Raw genomic sequence first — 23,344 nt, forward strand, 5'->3', positions numbered from 1 at the left:
TCACACGAAAGACGTTCGAATAGCAAGGTTGAAACGATACCTACCTGGAACCAGTGGGCAGACAAGGTCTCTCGTCTCTTCTGTACAAAACTCCCTAATGTCTTTGGCCAAATACACACGTCTGTCATAGTCCAAACCTGGTGGTTCGATCGTCTCTGCCATGCCTTCTGGTATAGCGGACCAGATCTGATGAGATGTTGTCTCCACTGAAGATTGGCGCAACTTTGTTGTGATGATACCTTCAAGAAGATCAGATACACCAATAATGTAGTTATTATCAAATGTATTCACACAGCAATGAACACAACATCGAAGTGAAGACCACTAATACCTGGATTAGTAACAGACATGGTGAACTGGTGTTGCTTGAGTAGCTGTTTAATATCTTTGCTTTCAAGTTTAATATCTTTGCCGCCATTTTGAACCGGATATGGATCGTTTGACTTTGGAAAAAAATAGAAGTTTCCGATTGATGCGGTGGACTGTTGATAAAACAGAGGTCATGAGGTGAAAGAGCAGGTCGCAATTGACCAATGGGAAGACAATCAAATATCCATGAGCACAGCAGACGACCGAAGATTCAACTTCACAGCTCTATACTGAACATATAGAGAACTACCGTGAAGTCAGAAAATCACGGCCACTGTCACATATGGCGTTCTTTAACTATCGCTCTGCTTGATTTTCCTTGACAAGTAGCGTATTAAATTCTTGTCACTGCTTTTGACTTAAGCATTGTGATATCATCCAGTGTGTCATGGCTGCATAGATTAAAAGTGCTATTAGCCGAACACCAAGATATGTTGCCATTGGCTTCTTAGGGTGTAAAAGTTGGGAGAAGGAACCCATGAGTCAGTTTATCGGCTTGCCTTCAAGTTTGGTTGTTGTCTCACCATAGAGTCTGTTTATCAGGTCACCCATCTTGTAAAGATTTGCCCAAAAATAGAGGCAATCTGTGTATTATTATGTAGGACCTGGTTCTTGGTGGTTGTCCTCTCTTGAGGTTGTTGATAATTGGTTTGCAAAGGGATCAATCAGCAAGTTATTTTATAAGGAAACCAAAACAAGAATGATTTATTAATTACACAAGGAAATACGCACAAGTTTAAGAGTTAATTAAAAAGTGAGACAATGGCTGAGAGAATATGAAACTAAAACACAGTAGGTAACTACCTGGCTTCGAGAGAGCGTGAGTAGTAGAATAATACAAGTGTCCAAAAAGTAGAATAAAATAAGAGTATATGTGTCTCCAGAGGTTACTTCAACAAGCTGTGGATAACAAGGAAGGGGCCGTATATATAGAAAGAGTGAGGCCACGCCTTGTTCGGATTAGAAATGTTTGAGAAATAAGTAATGCTAAAAATATATCACGATGGTCACTGTGAAATAGCTTTATGGTTGCTTCAAACCATAAGCTCGGAAAACGGAGAGCCAAGATGGGTAGAGTTAATCTACTTCGGTTAGATAGATTTTACATAGTCATGCAACCCTAGGCAGAGTATTTCTATGTTCATTTGAATCGTTAATAGATTGTCTTTAAAATGTCAGTTTGTTGGTGTAAGATGTATCATCTGGTTGAGTAAAGCTGTATAGATGTTAGGATGAATGTCATGTTGAAATCTGTTTCGATCGTGGGAATTCGGATCCGTGGGAATTGGTCTGTGGGAACCTTACACCTCCCCCATCCGCCAGTCGAACGGCACGGGAGACGACTCCATAACAGGACATGGCAGTTCGTATCGGATATATATATATATATACGTATATGGACAATCCAACGATCGTTGGTGATATAAAGTTTCTCTGGTACATTCAGGGGTGGCTGGTAAATAAGCGCAGGGCTGCATGACTCCCAATTCGTCCACAATCACGAACTCTACCCGGGTTGGTTATCCGTCCTCCAGAGCAGACTGCCAGGCTAAAACAATATGCACAAACTACAGGAGAAAAAGTTCTCACAAAGTCAAAGCAAAAACTCTAACCAAATGTACGGAATACCAAAAAGAAAACCATATAAGAAGGAAAACCAAAAAAACATAGAAAGCCATAAAAAAACACAAAACCAACTTAGACAAACAAAGATTTCCTCCATACCGGATAAACTTGTCCAAAACATTGCCAATCCGCCTTTTATGCTCAGCATAATTCGGGGGTGAAAAGATTAAGATATCATCTAGAAAACACTGATATGTGGTAGGAGATACGCTCTATGTCTTAGTCCCTCGCACCCTACCTGGGAAAGTGAAGAAATTCACGTCTCAGTTCCACGGCCCTTATGTCTTGACTGGCTTGAGAGGATTAAATGCCCGGGTTAAAGCTATGAATGTAGACGGTAATCCTACCGGAGTAGAGTTTGTTGTCCACTTAGAGCGCCTAACAAGGGCAGCTCGGAACATGGTAACTAGGTTATCTCTCATCCTCCACTCCACCGCTTGCAGGCGGGCATTCAGCTCCGAACTGACCACCAGACCCCCTTTAGTTGGCTCTGCCTCCCTTCGTCCTCTGGACTGGGGTCTCCTCACGGCGATCTGCTGGTCAGATATTTCGAGCTGTCCGCCACACTGCGCACTCATGGAGAAGGTGGTGTTTCGGGTGAATGTCAGTGCCAATTCACCATCTTCCGAGAGCCACGTATTAGCTTGCGCTTGTCCGTCGTATTTCCTCTGAAACAGAAAGTCACATGTTTCATTTTCGTCCGGGGTCCACATTAGGAAAGACCCGTCCCTAAGGTTACATGTACCTTGCTCGTAAATACAGTGTGACACTACTCCAACCACGCTCTCCATAACCTCGCCATCCCCATGTCTCTTTAAGACTAGGGTCTCGTAGAGGTAGGCGTTCGAGGCCGTGAAGGAGTAGGTCTGACAGCATTTAAAGCCGGATATGTACCTGACGTCAACCTTATTGTCGGTCTTGTAGACTCCATTTGCTTCAGTCATTGCTCCAAAGTCGCTCGTTTTTTGGTCTCTCATTCTTACACATGAGTCAAAGGTCACAGGCTGTGTTTTGTAGTCCTGATGTGGCTGCACCTGTCAAACATGAAATTTATTATAACACTCTCGCCTCAGTTCATAAGGCGAGCGTAGGAACGTTCGCGCTTGGTTGATTTTGGCAATACTCCTTAGTAATTATCCTGACTAACTATTCTAAACCAATCGATGTTGTAGCGCGATGGCGTACCCTATACAAGTAGGTTATCGCCACAGCCTGACCGTGTTTTAATTTAATCTGGTCCACGCATGTTATGCTCATCGGCTTACCCAGCGGGTGGGCCACTACAACCACTTTCTATGACCTTATACTTTATATTATGCCATATAATCCCTTGTCACATATACATGTAGAATATTTTAACAGTACTAACCTGATGAGGTGGTAAATGGGGGATCCGTAAGATCCCAGTAGCGTGGGTGTAGGGAGGTGATAGGTATCGTTGCAGGAAGTCGGAGGGTTCCTTTAAGACTGACAAGACAGAATGCTTCTAGCAAAGGATTTATTACATGCGACAAAGAAGATGTGGCACCCCGATAGGGCCCAGGTACAGGAGATACAGTCTATGTCTTAGTCCCTCGCACCCTACCTGGGAAAGTGAAGAAATTCACGTCTCAGTTCCACGGCCCTTATGTCTTGACTGGCTTGAGAGGATTAAATGCCCGTGTTAAAGCTATGAATGTAGACGGTAATCCTACCGGAGTAGAGTTTGTTGTCCACTTAGAGCGCCTAACAAGGGCAGCTCGGAACATGGTAACTAGGTTATCTCTCATCCTCCACTCCACCGCTTGCAGGCGGGCATTCAGCTCCGAACTGACCACCAGACCCCCTTTAGTTGGCTCTGCCTCCCTTCGTCCTCTGGACTGGGGTCTCCTCACGGCGATCTGCTGGTCAGATATTTCGAGCTGTCCGCCACACTGCGCACTCATGGAGAAGGTGGTGTTTCGGGTGAATGTCAGTGCCAATTCACCATCTTCCGAGAGCCACGTATTAGCTTGCGCTTGTCCGTCGTATTTCCTCTGAAACAGAAAGTCACATGTTTCATTTTCGTCCGGGGTCCACATTAGGAAAGACCCGTCCCTAAGGTTACATGTACCTTGCTCGTAAATACAGTGTGACACTACTCCAACCACGCTCTCCATAACCTCGCCATCCCCATGTCTCTTTAAGACTAGGGTCTCGTAGAGGTAGGCGTTCGAGGCCGTGAAGGAGTAGGTCTGACAGCATTTAAAGCCGGATATGTACCTGACGTCAACCTTATTGTCGGTCTTGTAGACTCCATTTGCTTCAGTCATTGCTCCAAAGTCGCTCGTTTTTTGGTCTCTCATTCTTACACATGAGTCAAAGGTCACAGGCTGTGTTTTGTTGCCAAAAAGAGGCGGGGGCCCAGGAACCATGGCCTCCCGAGGGGGATAATACGCCGCCCCCTCAAAGTAGGAGTCAGGAGGCCGTACCTGGCGCGGATTCTCCCAATCAGGTTGGTAACCGCGAGGTGGCTCCCACTCCCTAGGAGAGTGATTAGTTAGCATACTGTTAGAAGGGTGTCGCCTCTCACCATGGTTAGGTTTTCGGGAAGGACATGTCTTACGGAAATGTTGCAAGCTACCACACTCAAAGCAACCCTTCTCCCTACGGAGATTTTGACTCTCCGCTCTTTTAGGGGTGAATCTCCGATTCTGGGGTATATCAGCCATACCCATGCTATCGGACGATTCATACCCTTCACCCCGACCGCGCAGGGTGCCTATAGCCCTCTGCCCAGTCTCTACACTGCAAGCCATCTTGACTATCTCATCGATAGCCTTGTCAGAGACAGTTAATAGGTTTTTGCGAATGTTATCTACCAGGTTAAGCTTGAAATGCAAAGATACAAAGGGGTCTGACAACGGGGTCCCACTAGCAGTAACAACTTTCCTAAACCGTTCGTAATACTCCTTTACAGACTCGCGGGGAAGTTGTTTGGTCATGGAAATCTCAAGAGCAGCTTGATCTGACCCTCTACTTGCCCCCAGCTTTATCTTCATCTCATTGCACAGCTCTTTGTAAGTAATATTTCTATCTTTCCGAATAATTTCGTCGTAGTATCCTTTTGGTATGCTCAATAGATAAAAACCCAATACTGCCGTTTTGCTTTTGTCTGGCACTCTATTGAAAATACAGCAGGTTTCAAATTTTGATAGGAATTCGGGCCAAGTCAGATCACCCGTCTCCCCCGCAAATCCCTTCAATGCAAATTTCAACCAATCTCTGGGATTGCCCCCTGTGTCGTCCGACCTCTGGGTAGTTTGCCGGGAGTTCCCAACACCAAAATCACCTCCACCAACATGCATCAATTCCCCTTCACCACCAGACAAATTAGAACCTACTTCAGATGGCCCTCCTAGCTGCACGTCCTCATCCTTCGAGGCTTGTCAGATTCTCCCGTCGGCGGGACCTCCCCATCGGTGACTCCTCCTGATCGGTGCGGTGCAGGTCGCGAACCTGCCTTACCCGCTCGCGGATATCCCTTGACGTCTCGGTCACGACCCCTGCCAAGGAGTCCACCAGCTCCTTTGCTCTCTGGCTGGTCCTCTCCTCTGACGCCTGCAGGTCGGCCCTCAGCTCTGTCATCTGCTGTTCCTGTTGGGATGCGGCATGTTGCATCGCATCCCTAAGTGCTGTCATCATCTCCTCTCGAAAAGCCTGGATGCTCTTCACTACTGCCTGCTTTACTTGTTCCTCAGCCATTGTGTGTATTTACCGTTACTGGCTTATTAAGATATTCTAGTTAAGTATCTGAATCACTTTTTAAGCAAGTTAATTATCTATTCATTCAACTTATTAACCCAACAATTTATGTTACTACTAACCCAAATTCTATTTAACTCAAAGGAATATTATTATTCTATTTACTTTTGTTATTCCCGGGTTTCGGCACCAATGTAAAGATTTGCCCAAAAATAGAGGCAATCTGTGTATTATTATGTAGGACCTGGTTCTTGGTGGTTGTCCTCTCTTGAGGTTGTTGATAATTAGTTTGCAAAGGGATCAATCAGCAAGTTATTTTATAAGGAAACCAAAACAAGAATGATTTATTAATTACACAAGGAAATACGCACAAGTTTAAGAGTTAATTAAAAAGTGAGACAATGGCTGAGAGAATATGAAACTAAAACACAGTAGGTAACTACCTGGCTTCGAGAGAGCGTGAGTAGTAGAATAATACAAGTGTCCAAAAAGTAGAATAAAATAAGAGTATATGTGTCTCCAGAGGTTACTTCAACAAGCTGTGGATAACAAGGAAGGGGCCGTATATATAGAAAGAGTGAGGCCACGCCTTGTTCGGATTAGAAATGTTTGAGAAATAAGTAATGCTAAAAATATATCACGATGGTCACTGTGAAATAGCTTTATGGTTGCTTCAAACCATAAGCTCGGAAAACGGAGAGCCAAGATGGGTAGAGTTAATCTACTTCGGTTAGATAGATTTTACATAGTCATGCAACCCTAGGCAGAGTATTTCTATGTTCATTTGAATCGTTAATAGATTGTCTTTAAAATGTCAGTTTGTTGGTGTAAGATGTATCATCTGGTTGAGTAAAGCTGTATAGATGTTAGGATGAATGTCACGTTGAAATCTGTTTCGATCGTGGGAATTCGGATCCGTGGGAATTGGTCTGTGGGAACCTTACAATCTAGTCTGTTTGTCTGCTCACCAATGAGCCTGTTTGTCGGCTCACCTCGAGTCCATTTATCGTCTCATCATCGAGTCTGTGTGGGCTTGCTCTTGCGTTCCAAGTTGCTTACCCTTGTCTAGTAGGGTTTACTTCACACTATTAGTGTTTTGTCAAGACAATTTATTTTCAAAAAAGCAGCCAAGCAATACTTCAAAACATAAATTACGTGTGAGATTCGTAATCGGTAATATAGTAATTCAACATTACTGATTACTACTAAAGGTGATAGATTCAGTATTTTATTAGTATTATTATTAGTATCAGTATTAGTACTGATTACTAGTAGTTTCTTTGTATGTTGAAAGCTTATTGATTTACACAAAGCTAGCCCACTGGTAACTTACTTTATCTTAACGGCTTGCTTTATGGCATTTAGAGATTTCAGTATTTTTTCATGTTACTATATTGACTTCTTTAGTTTACTGAGGGGGTCTGCTACCTCTTTTTCGACAGCTTCCATCCTTTGTTAACCCTTTAGCGACGGTCGGCTTACGGCTTGGAAAGTACCAGCGGACGGGGGCAATTACTAGGGCGATTTGACCCTTCGACATGACTGCATAAAAACTGCAGTAACTTACATCACAACTGTGGTAGTGGCATAAATCAACATGCATGAGAAAGCTGAGAAATTATTCTACAAGCTCATTGTTTTTGCATGCAATTAGCTTGCAAATGCTTTCCAGCAAACGTGTCAATTTGTTGAAGAGATTATTTTTTTATTTTCATGTGCCAACTTCCATTGCATTTTCCAAATTGATACGAATAATTGACAATGTTGTACAAATACTACTTGCACGGATTCATAGGTTCACAACAGTTTGCAAAAACATTGGTCGTCTAAGGGCTTTGAAAGTAAAGTTATGAGCTCCGATACATTACGGGAGCGCCCCTCGAAATTCTCAGTGCGCGACCTATAACCATCTCAGTCCCCAAGCCATTAAGCAATTATCTAATTATTCTCCATTCTCATTGTTAGAGTGAATGTTTATGTCTCATTTTACAATATTGTCATTTAGACCATCTGGGAGTAACTTTTCTTATAAGAACACCTATATTCATTCAAATCAGAAATCTTTGGGCTTTCTAATGGTATAAGTAGCAAAATTGTAGCTCAATTACTGAAGAATGTATAGAATGTCAAACTTGGTGAATATAAAAATTTGACAAAAACACAATGGTACATGATTTCAAAGACATTATTTTTATTATTATGACATGACTGAAAACAACAGAGGATTGACGAAGTTGCAAAAAAAGAGGAAATGTTCGAGATTTTCACTTCCAATACTGAACTCTGGTATGGTACGCTTTCCAGCAGTCTGAACCGCGTTTGATGCACAAGTACACGTTGCAGGTTTCACACCGAATTGAACTCTTGACTGATTTGTGTTGTAAGTCTTTGTAAGCCTTCTCTGGATTTTGCTGCGATTCTATCAGGTACTTTTTCTGGCAGACTGCACAGCGGTGATCTTTTGACCCATCAGTAGGCCACTCGGGACAGTGTAGTTTGCTCATGTCTAGACGTATCTCCGGATTGTTGGGAGTGGCAGCTGGTGTGTTTGTCCTAGTTGACTGTCGAGAGAATGACTTTTCACCTATCCATGTCGTCAGTATCTGCAGGACAAAGTCTCTGAATTCCATTGGCTTTTCCTGGCCATGCTTATAGAGCACATAAGCGTTGTACAGGGACCAGTGAAAGCATTTGCGGTCGATTCGCGTGTACCACTTATATGACTTTCGAGAGCGATCGAGTCTTGCCATTTTATCATTGAGGTCCACACCACCCATCATCTGATTGTATACGATGACGGATGGTGTGGCCTTCACTGTCAGCTTCTCACCTTTCTTATTTCTACGGATTACAGTTGGTGGCTCAGACAGCTCAGCTCTGACATAGTTTGACAGGAAGTAGATCGGTTTCTTGTCATTCCAGCGGGTTGCTACAATTCCTGTTTTCGCACACTGGAGCCACTTAGAATCCCCTTGCTCCAACCTCCGAGCTTCCGCTTTGGTGGCTATTAGCTGTTTCGGGTACTCCTTTCGGTTGGTCATACATGTACCAGTACCAGACATCTGAAGCTCACGTAGCCAGTGGAGAAGATAAGGTGACGTGTAGTAGCGATCAGTAACTACATGGTAGCCTCGACCCCAGTAACTTTGAACTAGTTTCAGTACTACTGCGGCAGAGTTTTTCACTGTGGTCAAGTCCTCAAAGTCTCTGTCCTTCCCAGAATAGACATGTAGGTTTAGCGCATATCCACTGGAAGCACAACACGCCATCCAGACTTTCACTCCCCATTTGATTGGCTTTGAGGAGTCGTAACATTTCCCACTCCAGCGACCCCGAAAAGGAATCATGCACTCGTCTACTGACAGATCCTGGGAGGGAGAGTACTCTGCTGTGAATCGCTCTTTCATGTGGTTGATGAGGAACCTGATTTTGTAAAGTCTGTCGTATTCAGGATGGCTACGATCCTGAATTGACGTCTCTTGATTACAGTAATGCAGGTAACGTTTTATCTGGTCATACCGCCGTAATGACATGACAGTTGAAGCTTTAGGCATCTGGAGAAGCTCGTACTGCGGTCTCCAGATACTTCGCTGCCTATCCTTGCAGAACATTTCTATGAATGCTCGGAGCGCGTAGAACGCTCGGAGTTCGTCTGTCTCGAGTTTAGTCCACTTTCCATAACCGCTGTGGATAGTACTCTCGCTTATCTTTCGTCTGGCAGCATTCTCGTTCGTGAAATCACATACTGATTGTAAAAGTTTCTCATTGTAGAACAGCATGAAGAAGTCAGCTGGCTTTGAATCAGCAGGCATTACTCTTGTTGGTCCATGTGGTGCAGCTGGGTCAAAGTTAGGGCTGCACATTACTTTCTCAGTAGGCTGCCAGTCGAACGTGGGTGTTGGGGTATTATCCAAGTCAGACAGGATGAATCCCAGATAACCTGGTGCTGCCAGATTTCCTGAACTACCGTCATCACCAGAGGCTCCAGTAGAAATGTTGGTAGCAGTACTAGTACTAGCAGCTCCAGTATCAGTTGTACTAGTAGGTCTACTAGTAGTAGCAGTACTAGTAGAATTTGAGTCCAGCTGATCAAAATCTGAATCCGAGTCGAAATCAGCACCTAATTGTGAGTCATCATCACCAGTATCAGCATCAAAAACAATGTCCCTTGTTCTAGGATGAGCTCCAGTAGCATTGTCCACAAAATCATCTGAATCATACTCAAAATCACTAGAAAAATCCATAAATAAGCCAGCACTTCAAAATGTTACAACTTTCAACAATCAAAAATGGCTGCGTAGTTGTGAGTTTCCTTCCGTATATTTTCATTGGCCTTTACTCAGAAAACTCATTGTAACATTGTTCAATATTAGCCAATAAGGGAAGCTTAGCATCTCTTCTTATTGGTTGGCTACTCTAAGACCTCATTTGGATTGGACAAAGGCTGAAATTAGTCTATGCCAAATAGAGTTACACTAAAGCCTCTACAGAGGCTAGGAGGACTGTGTGCAGACAACTCCAAGCCTCCACAGAGGCTTGTATGACTGAAATGCAATTCATTTCAATTCCATTGCATTTTCCAAATTGGTACGAATAATTGACAATGTTGTACAAATACTACTTGCACGGATTCATAGGTTCACAACAGTTTGCAAAAAAATTGGTCGTCTAAGGGCTCTGAAAGTAAAGTTATGAGCTCCGATACATTACGGGAGCGCCCCTCGAAATTCTCAATGCGCGACCTATAAGACAGGCAAAAATTGAAGGCCTGACATGGCCGCCTAAAAATCGCAATAACTTGCATGCAAATTGACATGGAGCTATAAATTAATATGCATTGGACAGCTTAGAAATTTCTCAACAGGCAGCCAATAATTTCCTGGAAATAGTCTGTGATTATTTTTGACAAATTATTAAATTGTCCAAGTTTTCACTTCTTTTTCCATAAAATAACGATAACAAATACATTTTTAAAAGCAATAACTCTGTGAAAATGATTTATAATAAGCATCTGCACGGTGTCATATGTTTGCAAGAGTTTGCAAAAAAAAAATGTTTAAGTGCATTAAAAGTAGAATTAGGAGCTTCGGTGCATTGCGGGTGAAGACCTTCAAAATGCTCATGACGCCATGTCGATAACCATGCAACAGTCGCCCGACAAGGCAGCTCAAACCTTGCTATAACTCTCGTGCAATTTGGCATAAAGCTGCAAATGAATATGCATCTGAAAGCTGAGATATTTTTCTACAGACTGAGATTGTTTCCTCCAGACAGCTTGTGAAAACTTAGCATCTTGAGATCTATATGTTTGCAGTAATGATTTTTTGCTGTCAAATTATTATTATGTATTTCTTGACGCTATATATGTATCAATTTTGCATATCAACTCATTGCACAGACTCATATGCGCTGCAGCAAAGATTAACTGTTTGTGTACAAGAAGAGTTGAGTGGTGAGCCTGTATTCACACATTTGGTAAAGCAGCAACAGACAAGAAGCAACATTTATTATGAACAGACACAGCAAATCATGGAGAAATCAATCTGCTACATTGCAGAATATGTGAACTGAACTCTTTTGATTAGTTGGCTGCCCTGAAAAAGGCAATGGACAACAAATACAACATATCAATGCAATGCAGAACAAATACAACATATCAATGCAATGCAGAACAAATGCAATAGACTAGATGACATTTCAGCAAATGTACGTACTAAAGCTAAAAATACCAAGCATTGAAACAGTTGCCAAAACTAAATAAATTACAATTTGTAAAGAAATTTATCTAGCATGGTAAGGAATAAAACATGACTCGCACAAAGATACTCCACATGCTAGGCATCTAAATTTAGTTTCGCTTCGCTTATGGGTGCCATCATCATTTCGCCTTGAGCAGCACTTACAAACTCTATATTTTGGTTTTCTATTTTTTCCTGGACTATTTAGCACTAGTCGATGAAGGGAAGAAGTTGAAGCGCAGGAACTAGTGTATTTGCGGCAAGATCCAGTGTATTCAAATATCTGTTCAATTAATTTATTTCGAAACTCTAGGTCAGTTATTTTACAGCCGCTATGTACTCTATAAACTATGACTGCATTATACACGCAAATATCTAATAAGTGAAAAAATAATTTTTTGTACCATTTCATGGTTTTACGCGCAGCGTTATAATAATGCAAGTTTTGATCTGATTTGTCAACTCCCCCCATGTCTTTGTTGTAATCCAAAATAGCAGCTGGTTTGCAAATTTTACCCCCTTTATAATTTACTTTACCTGTATCTACGACTTCCAAGTTTTTATGCATAGTTGAAATTACACAAATAAATTTTTTATCTCTCCAACAGCCAACCATACTATCACCATTAGAAAAACTCGTTGTTTCACCTTTTTTAATAGTTTTTCCATTACATAATTTTAAATCTTTAGGAACACCTTTTCTGTTTGGACGCAGTTCCGCAAACATGAGTGTTATTTTTTATAAGTTCAGCAGCTAACTCTGGCGAATTATAATAATTGTCCATATATAAGCAACGACCTGTATTCAGCAAACCATTCATTAATTTCATTACTATATTGTGGTTGACTCCTCTGCCGGTACCTTCAGCTTGCTCTCGCTCATCACCTATGTACACAGACAGCTTGTGCACGTAGCCAGAGACAGCATCGCAGAGAGAAAATATCTTAATTCCAAATCTGGATCTTTTAGATGGAATATACTGTTTGAAGCTAAGCCGTCCTTTCCAAGCCAGCAAGCTTTCATCTAAAGATATAAATTTACTTGGCAGTAAAACAGAAGATAACCGCTCACATATCATGGATCACACATTTCCTAGCTTGAACAATTTATTGCCAGCAGGGTTTTCCGAGTTGTCAGTGAAATGTAAACAGTTTAAAATCGTTAAAAACCTGTCTCTTGAAATTATTTTCCCAAATATTGACATAGATAAATGAGGACGGGTAGACCAGTAAGATTTTAGAGTAGGCTTTTTGACAATACCCATGAGCACAACTAAACCAAAAACTCGCCAAATATCTTTGTCATCGACAGGCTCCCAGGCATCGCGATGTTTTTGAAGGCCATATCTATTTGTTTCGTTAACTATTACATTCATGATGGCCGATGTGATAAAAAGTTTTAAATAATCAAGAATACTTATCTGTCCAGGAATTCGACTTTTTACTCCTGCCAAGCTTTCATCAAAATGCAAATCTTTGGGTTTTAAGTCGGCTCCTCTTTGAAAGGCGTAAATACTCCGTTTCATCGCCGGCCGTTTCACTCTCATTTTCGCTATCAGATTCACTCTGTTGATCTTCTATTTCACATGCATCGTCTTCCCCACTTTCTTCTGACCTGATATCCTCTTCCTCACTTTCGAACCAGTTGATGTCTTCATCTAAACGTACTTTTTTGGCTGAGCTGGAGCAATCACGTCCGTCCTTGTTGACTAGCTTTCCCAAAAGGAAGAGCAATTTTTTGCAACGTGTTCTTCATGCACATGCGTATTAGGGATTACTTTTCAGTCTCAAAACATTACTACAAAACCTACTGAAATTGATGAAATAATTAATTTTATTTTTAAACGCTATTTTCTTAAAAAATAAAATATTTTTAAAAAAGTCTATCGTAGACTGAATTCTAACGGGCTTTCACGTGATTCGGCCTCTGAGACATTGCCCGTTTGACGGGCTTTCACGTGATTTGTCCCGAAAGTGTTAATGTGAATTAGATTGACCAATGCTAATTTGTCTGATATCTGTTGCTCTTAGAGCGTAGCTAGTTGAATCTTTCAAATATCAGACAATTTTTCAATTCACAGCCCCTTGGCAATTCTGTAGAACTCTTTCACGGTTTTATCTATTGTGTTTTACTTGGTGCAAAAATAACACTGCTGTTCCGGATGCTATCCAAAACAAAGTTACTATTTTCACATTCTTGTCGCCGTGTATTAGCAGTTTTAGCACATTTGCTATCACCAGCTAGTACATTTGGTATGCATTGGCGTTAGCCCAAGCTACAGATATTTGGCTAAAATATTTGTATCTATTTGTTGATGTTTTGGTTGAAGGCGGTCTCAAAACCTTTGGTTCCATATTTACATTTCTGCATGGCTCCTCTACAGAGAAGCAAAAGTTCGACCAGGCTAGTGTATGATCACTAACTGATGGTGCAGCTGAACTGCTCGCAATCATTGCACCGAGTCGACACGGGCCCAGCAAAGGTGCCAGTGTACTTGTCCACAGGTTGTAGATTGATGAAATGCAACCTGATGAATGCTCCTTATGCAGCCTCGCAGTCCTCGCATATGCGGCACTGGCTCTTCTAGTATGCGTTTTTTCCCGGAGTGTCAATCATTTCGATGACAGAGTAGCAGATGGCAAAGTCCAGTTGATCCTGTGCTTCATACAGACAGCTAGATTTATCTTTCTAGACTACAGACACCGTTCCCCACTAACCACTGAGAAGTAGAACCTGATGTAGAAACAGATGTGGGGTTATAAGGTTCATAGGTCATTCGCACCTAGTCCTTTACAACAAAACAAAGAAATCAGCAAAGATAGATAGGGGAGTAATATGTAATATATAACAGGCAATTAAGTTATGCTCCGCTGTACATTGAAAAGACAAAGGGAACTTACGACATCATGTCATGTTATTGAATGCTTCTTTGATGACTGACACAATTTCTGTTTGGTGGCATCCTTCCTCGATGATAGTGGACAAGGTACCTTTGCCTGAAGGTTTAAATACCAGGCATAAAACAGATAAGCCTGCACCGCGGGCAGCCTGTAAAAATGACCATAAACAATATTATAACAGTGTATGATACATTCGTTCATACCGGGAGCTTACTACATCTTGTCATATCATTGAATGCTTCTTTGATGACTGACACAATTTCTGTTTGGTGGCATCCTTCCTCGATGATAGTGGACAAAGTACCTTTGCCTAAAGGTTTGAATACTAGGCATGTAACAGATACGCCTAGACAATATTATAAGAGTGTATGATACATTAGTTCATACCATGAATTACAACAACAAATGAAAAGCAAATTTTCTGCTAGCTGACAAACCATTGTACTAGACATGAGCTGGTTCAGAGTTGTTGAAGTTGAAGCATTTGCACTGATTTCCAATAGCTATTTGGATTCTAAGTATTCCTAAAATCACTCTTTTGCAGGGGTTGTTGTTTTATTCATTTCATCTACTAAGGAAAGCTGTCCTATAGTCAGTTGAGCTTGTGCAACTATTACTGGCATGTTAAGGTTCAGGGGACCAATCAATAAGTGTTGTAGTCACTGCCATCACGAGGCTTCAAAACCAATGTTACAAGGGATTTTTCACATTACCAAGTTTGTATCTATATCTACTATGCTTTGATATCTGCATATTTTCGGACATTTTCAAGGAAACAACCTAAATTGCAGCCACAAAGGTAAGTTGTTTTAAAGATGAGCCTGAGAGTACTTTTGACTTTCTATTCGCAAAATTTGTCCTGTCAGTTTTATAGCTTGAAGTGAAGCAAAATATATTTTACTAAACTCACAGCACACTCCAGTGCATCCAGTCTTTTGTTGTCTTCTCTCCAGCCCTCCTCCCTCCTTTTTTAAGTGTAGACATGCTTATCTGTGCCTTCAAATCACGAAAGATGTTAACTGTGAAATCAATAAATGGGTACAGATAAAAGTATCTCATACAGAATAAAATTTTGACATTTTCACATTTGCGGATGGCCTGGCACCGCAAAGCATGCTAAACCAACATCGCAATTTCGCATGAAGTGGAGTTCTGATGATCCAAAGCTGCTATTGAGAACAGTGAGATTCAGGCAAAACGAGGAAAGATTTCAATGCTATAAGACCATGTAAAGCAATCACTACTAATAGGATTAACACATAAGCTTTTTAGTGATGATTGTTTTAGACTTACGGCAAACGCTACACTTTGTGGCATTAATGGCCCCACACTGGCTCTTTATCTTGACAACTAGAAGTAAAAGCAAAAATGCAAATTCAAGTACAGCTTAATTTTATTTTGATGTGCTTAGGTGCTTTTCTTGTGAATTATAACAAATTGTTGGAAATATTGCAAAGAACTAAAAGGGCAGGGAGCTCACTTTAAAAAAATAGACCAGCTTACCACATGCATTGCATTTATTTTTAGATATATCTCCCGTGGTACCACAAATGCTATAATTTCTTTCCATAATGCTCCAAGCTAAAACACAGACAAAAGAACATCAGACAATAAAAGATGAGGTGGTGGTAGCATGATACCAGTAATATAAGTCATAACAAGGAGGCGCCCCAACAGTCTGACCGCTTCTCACATATTAAATGAGCTGTTAGATATGTTCATAAAACAAGCAACAAAATGAAAAGACATTGGAGAGTCTTTATTGCTTCAAGTCATATATTAGATTTATGTGCGTGGTTCACTGAATATTCATGATGATAACTTTCTTTTTAATAAACTCAGCGTCGCTTCACATGGTACATGCCCAGCCTAGGAACCTGGTCTCCAGTCTCAAGAAAAAGTCGAAAATTTGTAAAGTTGAATAATTATGTACATGTACTAATTCATGTGCCATCTCTGCAAAGAAATCAGCCAAATCTGCAAAGGAGAAATCTGCAAAGGAGTCACCCGGATCACTCTCATTGTAAAGTTAAGGTATGGCTGAGTTCAAAATTTTCAATTACCAGTACAGTCATAGTAGGTAGTGATTATGAATTTTCAACCACAAGTGACCTTCAGCAAAGATGGTACAACCAACTCGCTAAATGAGTTTATGGATGTAGTTAATTAAGCCTGCGACCAACCAATTCACTTGATTCTGTTGTACCTATGGGTACCTATACTGGGTCTTTATAAGGTGTGTGATTTGAGAAATGCATTTCAACTGAATTGTGATTGGATGGTTTTTAATCAGCAGGGTATGAAAACTAGGCTGTGAGTAAGACTAACGAGGTTGCTAGATAGTTTTCACGACCTTAAACTCATCGAATTGTGTTTGCTGTTCCTTATACGCGTGACCTGCCCTTCAACGTCACTAGTAGAAATAAAAACTCACTTGGCTCCTCAGTTCCTGATGAAACTCTAAGATCAATGACAAGAATCAAATTAAAAAAAAGGAATGAAAAAGGCTTCCTCTTTGAATTACTACACAATAGCCCCACTTGGGAAATCTAGTAATAGAATGCGAATAATACAGTTTTACATCAAATTTTAAACACACAACATCATATTAAAAGCATTGGGTGCGTCCAAACATTACATATGCTGAATGGAGATAGTGCTTAGTAAGTTGAAGATTTGATGATAGGCATAACCCACTGTCCCAAAATGAAATTAAACCCATGTGTAATTGTTACTGACTGTAAACACAGAGAATGCAAAAAGCGGAATAGTTTTGCATTCCAATCAATGGGAATCGCATGGGGTTTGTCCAAACATGTAGGGCAACTGAACATACTACCACCGGTAGGTTTAGATAAATAGTCTGTCTCTTTAATCCTCCATTCCGACATTGAATAGTTGAAAACATCTTGTTTGAGCATGAAACTCGAAACAACAACACAACACCTTTCAAAGCTAATGGAACATTCAAAGAAATGTCACAAAAGACTAGTTTTTTTGCTAATTGGTTCCTTGCTTAATGACAAATGCGGCATTGCGCAAGTTGGCCGACTATATAGCTCGACACTCGTGACGTTATATAATGATGATATCACTAACATCCACTGTGAACATAAAGATCAGATGTAATACCTCGCCATCCAAGGATGGGATAAAGCTGCCTAAATCCAACAGACTTTTAAGGCTGAGAGATGGTAAGAAGTGCTGCAGGATTGAAGCACTTAGAAGAAAACTAAAGTTGAAGAAGGCTCTTCCCTCAACGTCAACAGGCCAAAGTCCATACTGGACCAGCTATTGAGGCTCCCGCCAAGAAGACCACGAACATGCTTTACAGACCATAACGTCTATTTTTTGGCTGGCCATCCCTGAAGAATTAGTTCAGTTTTTACAAACACTAAAAACATTAGCCTATTCTAGTACAACTAACCTAGAGTAGCCTATGTTAGTACAAGTAACTTAGGGTAGCCTATGTTAGTACAGCTAACCTAGGGTAGCCGATACTAATACAGGTTACCTAGTGCAAATAGAGCGAACCTTTGCTAGTATAACTAATCAATTCAGTTGACAACATACCTTCAAAAGAAATAATTCTAACCATCTCATATCTACCAGGTGGACAGAACACAGTTCCATTGCAGTCTGGGCAAACTTGATGAATGGCAGACTGACGATCATCTGTAAAATTAAATGAAAAATGAAAAACATAATCGCCTTTCATTATCTTCTGAATTGGTTATCTATATGTTCGACATATTCTTTATCATCTTAAATAACGGAATAACACAGCTATGCTCACCAACTCTCATTTTTTTGCACTCTCATTCCATTTGCAAACAATCTCCCAATCTCCTCTCTGTGTAGATCCCAATTCCCTTTCTGGGTCTGGATGTAAGTCTTTTTACGGTGTCTCAATGACTTCAGTGCGGTCAATATAGTTTTATCTACAATAGCACATTCGATAGTACAACCAGAGTACAACAAAAACAAAAGAGATCAACTGGAATTTTATGCAAATCTGATCAAGGAGTTGAGAGACGATGAGGATTCAAGAAGACACATAAAATGCCTAAGAATATCACCTGAGAACTTTGACTAAGAGGTGTGACTGCAGAGGCAGCAGGAATCAGAGACAGACTTGTGCAGTATCTTTCAAGCCCACAGGGCTCGGTCCCAAGGCAAGATGCCCATATTAACCAAAGGTAAACGAACCAATGTCAACCACTCTGCTCGGAACTCTACTAGTCATAGTTTGTTTTACGTTTTACAGAATTAACGGGGATTTGATTTTTGATTTAAGATCAATGCTTTAAGTTCATGTAGATTAGAAATTTTAGTTCCAAATATTTTTTTCAACGCTATGTCCAAATGTATTTATTCTGATTGATAAAATAAATTCTGATCGGCTAAACAAGATTGGCAAGTCAGCAAATATTATTTTTAGATTGTACAAAAATATCGAACTGATGAGAGATTCTGGATTGATTGTTCGCTCAAAAAAATTAATAAAAAATACACGCAGATAATATTATGATAAAAACACAGATAAGCAGGAATAAAATACAATATGTGTATTATGATGAAACAAACAGAAAGATACTTGTAGCTAATCTAGTGCCAGGAATCATCCCAGGAGGGCGACAACATCTCTGTGAACGTTGGTGTATCTCGTCTCTCGTTCGTGGGCCTGTCAGTACTCCGAGACGACACGGACGACATGGAGCTGGGAGGTCTGTCTGTGAGAGAGCTACTTGGTCGCGGGACAGGCTCTGTATACTCCAACTCAAACAACATGTTATTAATTCTATTCTTGGCAACTGCGAATTGGTAGGGTGTGAGTCGCTCGAGTCCATGCACAATCGAGTCCGCAAACAGCTGACGTTCTGATTTTGGGGCGGGTCTACTCAGTTCTCTGATCTGGTCATTTATGGACTCCAGCTTAATGTCTATGGAATGGTCTTCAATGATCTTTTTGCGCTTGATGCCTCGGGATGCCTTGGGATGCCTTTTTGCTCGTCTGTGGTTCAGTGGGTGGTAGTGTCGGTGGAGTTGGTGGGATAGCTGCTGGTGGTCGAGCAGGTGTAGACGCATGTGCATGGGCTTCAGCGGTTGGCCGGACGACCGGTGTGATGCATGCAGGAACTGGAGAAGATGGTCTAGCAGGTGACAATGGACAGGGTGCGCAGGCTTGTGAGGGAGGTGGTATGTTGGTGGAAAAAGTAGTTCTGAAAAAAAAACTGAAATGAATTATTTAATCTGTTCCACACACATACATAGATGTTTTCAATTTTCTGGTAAAACTGCCAATGCCAACACCACAGCTATGAAGTCTAGTAGAATAAATTACTAGTAACTAACCAGTTAGTATTCCAACAAATCAGTATTTGTATGCAAAAACATTTTAAAAGCCAACTTACGCCTGCTCTCGATGAGCTGTGAGTAGCCATTTAAAAAGTCGCCACCACTTCCACTGCGGCTCTTAGACTGCTGCTGCCCCACTTGCACAAGCTGCATCATACGCCCTTCTGTTGCTGTTAAAAGTGCCCCTAAGGTTGGTCCATTTCTTCATCGCCATATCGACTGCAAACAAAGAACAAACTTAATTAACTTTATGTGTACATGTAGAGAGTAGCAGCAGTAGAATATGTGGAACAAGACAACATGACTGAGACTGAAGTAATTGATTGATTGATACAATTGTTGAGATGATCTACTCTCTCTCAGATAAAAAAAAATTCAGTCCAAAACAAGCATGACCCGAAACCCAATGATATCAGTAGTACTAGCTACCACACTACTAGCTAGCTACCAAACTACTAGCTAGCTACCAAACTACTAGCTAGCAACTACCTACTACTAGAAATAAATAAACATACCAGTAAACTGGACTTTGGAAAAGCCTCTCCAATTCACTGACAATGTCCTTAAAATTGTTCAGTTTCACCCCTCTTGAGTCCTTATAGCCGTTCTCTCGTTTGCACCATAAAACTTTTCTCTCCCTTACCAAGTCTATAAACAGTTCCAGAAGGTTGTCTCCCATTTTAAACGCAAAATCAAATCTCTCTCTTCAAAACAGATGAAATCTTTCACTCTTATTTTTTTCTGGATAGGCGCCAAAAAAAATGACATTCAACATTCAACTAACCTTTTCAACCGACCAATCAAACAACGATTCATAGGAATTTCTGACGTTTCGTCCAATTCAGGATTCGTTCATCGTGCGCAACCAACGATGGACGAATTCGTCCGAATCGTTTCGTCCAAATTTCGCCGATTTCGTGAGAATTTTGTCTCGTGTGGCCCTACCTTAAGACAACACTCAAGTTACTTGAAATTAATCTAGATTTTGTCTGTTGTATGTGCTTCAATGATGAACCATGACACAATTTTCAGCTAAGTAGTTAAGTATTCTTTTAAGTGTTTATCATGAAGTTTATTTGAAGTGTGTCATTTGGTTGGTTTAGTTTTGTAATGTATAATACAAACGATTACAATGCATTCATTGTTAAAGCTCTCTAAACAGCTCTATTGGCAAGCTGGCAGGTTCAAAGTTGGGGCACAGTGAGTATGGTTTTTGTGGTTCGTAATAATTCATGCAAGTAAATGTGATGGTGTGAGCTTTAGAACCTCAAGTCATGTTTGCAACTGCATATTCAAATTCACAAAAACAATGCCTCTGAAAGAGAAACCTTGTTATTTGACTAGAAATAATCACATAGAGTGAAATCCACAAAAAGAATCAGACAAGTCTAACAGAAATCGCGCTAGTTTTACGTAATAAAGTTTTGCGTAATTTTAAAGATAATACTTGAATTTTGCTTTTTGTTTGTAGAAGAAAATATAAAGTGATAAAAGTGCACAAGTTAGAAAATAAAGACAGTAGTGACATAAAAATAGCTCCCAACGGCGCAACCTTAATAGGTTTTCATTTTACTGTTAGGGTATTTTGTCAATAAAATGTATTTTCAAAATAACTAAGCAAACAATACTTCAAAACCTAAATTATTTGTGAAAACAATCAGTAATACAGTAATTCGTAAAAGGTTTTTTAGTGTTTTATCAGGTTATTACATATATCGATTCATCTTATAATTTTAGAATATTCATGTATTTGCCTATTTCACGTTAATAAACAACTCTTAATCTTAAAACGTTTTGAATAGCCTTTAAAATAAATGTCGGTAGTAGTTCCTTTGTATGTTGGAAGATTATTGATACGAATACAACTAGTCAACTGGTAACTTACTTCGACTTGACGGCTTGCTCTATAACATTCAGAGATTTTAGTATCTCTTCACAGTGTGATACTAGTTTTTAGTTCAATAATGGAGTTTACTACCTCTTTTTTGCAACTTCCATCATTTGTCGAAGAGGATTGGATGACCCAATGATACAATGTACTTTGGCTTCTCTAATAGAGCTTACGTAACTAGTTGGATCTTTAAATGATCAAACAATTTCTGTCAGTCACTGCTCAATGACAATTCTGTAGAACTCTTTAATGACTTCATCTTCTGTGTTTCATATCTGCTAGAGAAGTAGCACTTGTTCCACAAGACATCCAGTACAACAGTAGATAAAAAATTTTGTTGCCATGTAGCGGTTTTTTGCGCATTTGCTATCATCATCGAGTTCATGTGCTCCAGCTCGAGCTGAAAGTTTTCTTGCATCTATTTTTCAAAGCTTCTTGGTTAGACGTGCTCATCAAAACTTTGGTTCCAGATGTTCCTTTTTGCATGACTCCTCCGCAGATGGAGGGAGAGCATGACCAACCTAGTGTAAGGGCACTGACAGATGGTACAACTAAACTGTCCACAATCTGTGCACTTAGTGGGCACGGTCGCAACGAAGGTGTCAGTGTACTTGTGTAAAGGCTGCAGATGGAATGACAGAGATTTACACACTCATCACACACCTGGTAGCAAGAATATATGTAGCATTAGCCTTTTTATTATTTGTTAGTACCTAGAGTGCCAATCACTACGACGCCAGAGTAGCGAAAGACGAAGCCCAGACAGTCCTGCTCGTCACACACACAGCTACGTTTTTTCTGTTAGTCCACAGTCACTGCTCCCTGTCAGCCGCTAAGAAGTTAGCTCTGTGTTATCAACTCCCATATCAAGGAGGTTGGGATAAGATATTTGATGTCGCTTCATAGATTTGTTGTAAGATCGTTATATTTGTGTATCTTCTGTAGTGTAGGCCTATAGTAGTGTATGGATGTGTCTTGCTAATTAATGTAAGCATTTTTATTGCTTTACATCCAGAGCCCAACTGCCTCTATCTTTTAATTACAAATAAATTTCAGTAAAACACAAAGAGGTCAATTATTATAATAGTCGTGATATTTGCATTTTCTATTTATGTTCAGAATAACACGAAACAATATGTCTTGTAAAAGATTTAAAAAACTATGCTAATAAATGTCATGGGCAATTAACTTATTAATAAGGCAACCTGACACCTTAAGACCCTTTTTCGCTAAAAATGGACATAGAGAGCTGAAATTTTGCACACTGTTTGGAAGCTAGGTACTTATTAACCACACAAAAAATCATTGTTTGATGCAGTAGTTTTAGAGATATGGCCATCAATAAAAAATTTTAAAGGTCTACCCATTCAGATTTTGTGAATCAGCTGCTACACCAAAATGCTTTTTCTTGGTGTCAAATTGAAGCTCGGAATGTGCTTCTAAAAGTCATCGAAACAGAATTTTGATATCGATTACAAAACTAATTTTTGAGCAAAAAAAATTATACCGATCGATATGACACAACTGCGACAGATGATTTACAGAATAACAAGACGGGTAATGGTTTTAGCCAAAATCTGTTTCGACCACTTTTTTCTACACAAGATTTTAAATATGCAAGCAAAATCTCATGACAATATATCATTTCTTCTTCTTTTTATCGTCTTGTGTAGCACCTGGAATCCCAGAAAAAGCCATTCTGAGAAAAACGACTTTGAAAGTCGGTCATCCAGTCTAA

At 40.2% G+C, this 23,344-nt stretch overlaps 1 protein-coding gene and 1 long non-coding RNA gene across 2 annotated transcripts; one reads left to right on the top strand and one right to left on the bottom strand.

The window, feature by feature from the left end:
• The first annotated feature begins 4,359 nt into the window (after positions 1-4,359).
• Positions 4,360-5,331, top strand: LOC137402120 (uncharacterized). Its single transcript, XR_010979466.1, has 3 exons — positions 4,360-4,468; positions 4,934-5,033; positions 5,172-5,331. It is a non-coding gene; the product is annotated as an uncharacterized lncRNA (long non-coding RNA).
• A 2,651-nt stretch (positions 5,332-7,982) lies between these two features.
• Positions 7,983-9,962, bottom strand: LOC137402660 (piggyBac transposable element-derived protein 4-like). Its single transcript, XM_068089165.1, has one exon. It carries the CDS (start codon positions 9,960-9,962, stop codon positions 7,983-7,985), a length of 1,980 nt encoding a protein of 659 aa, XP_067945266.1.
• Between the last annotated feature and the right edge of the window lie 13,382 nt (positions 9,963-23,344).

This window comes from Watersipora subatra, chromosome 8, assembly GCF_963576615.1.
Source record: "Watersipora subatra chromosome 8, tzWatSuba1.1, whole genome shotgun sequence".
Classification (NCBI taxonomy): Eukaryota; Metazoa; Bryozoa; class Gymnolaemata; order Cheilostomatida; family Watersiporidae; genus Watersipora; species Watersipora subatra.

Excerpts from the sequence above, each read along its gene's own strand:
- LOC137402660 (XM_068089165.1), bottom strand. The coding sequence starts at position 9,962 with ATGGATTTTTCTAGTGATTTTGAGTATGATTCAGATGATTTTGTGGAC.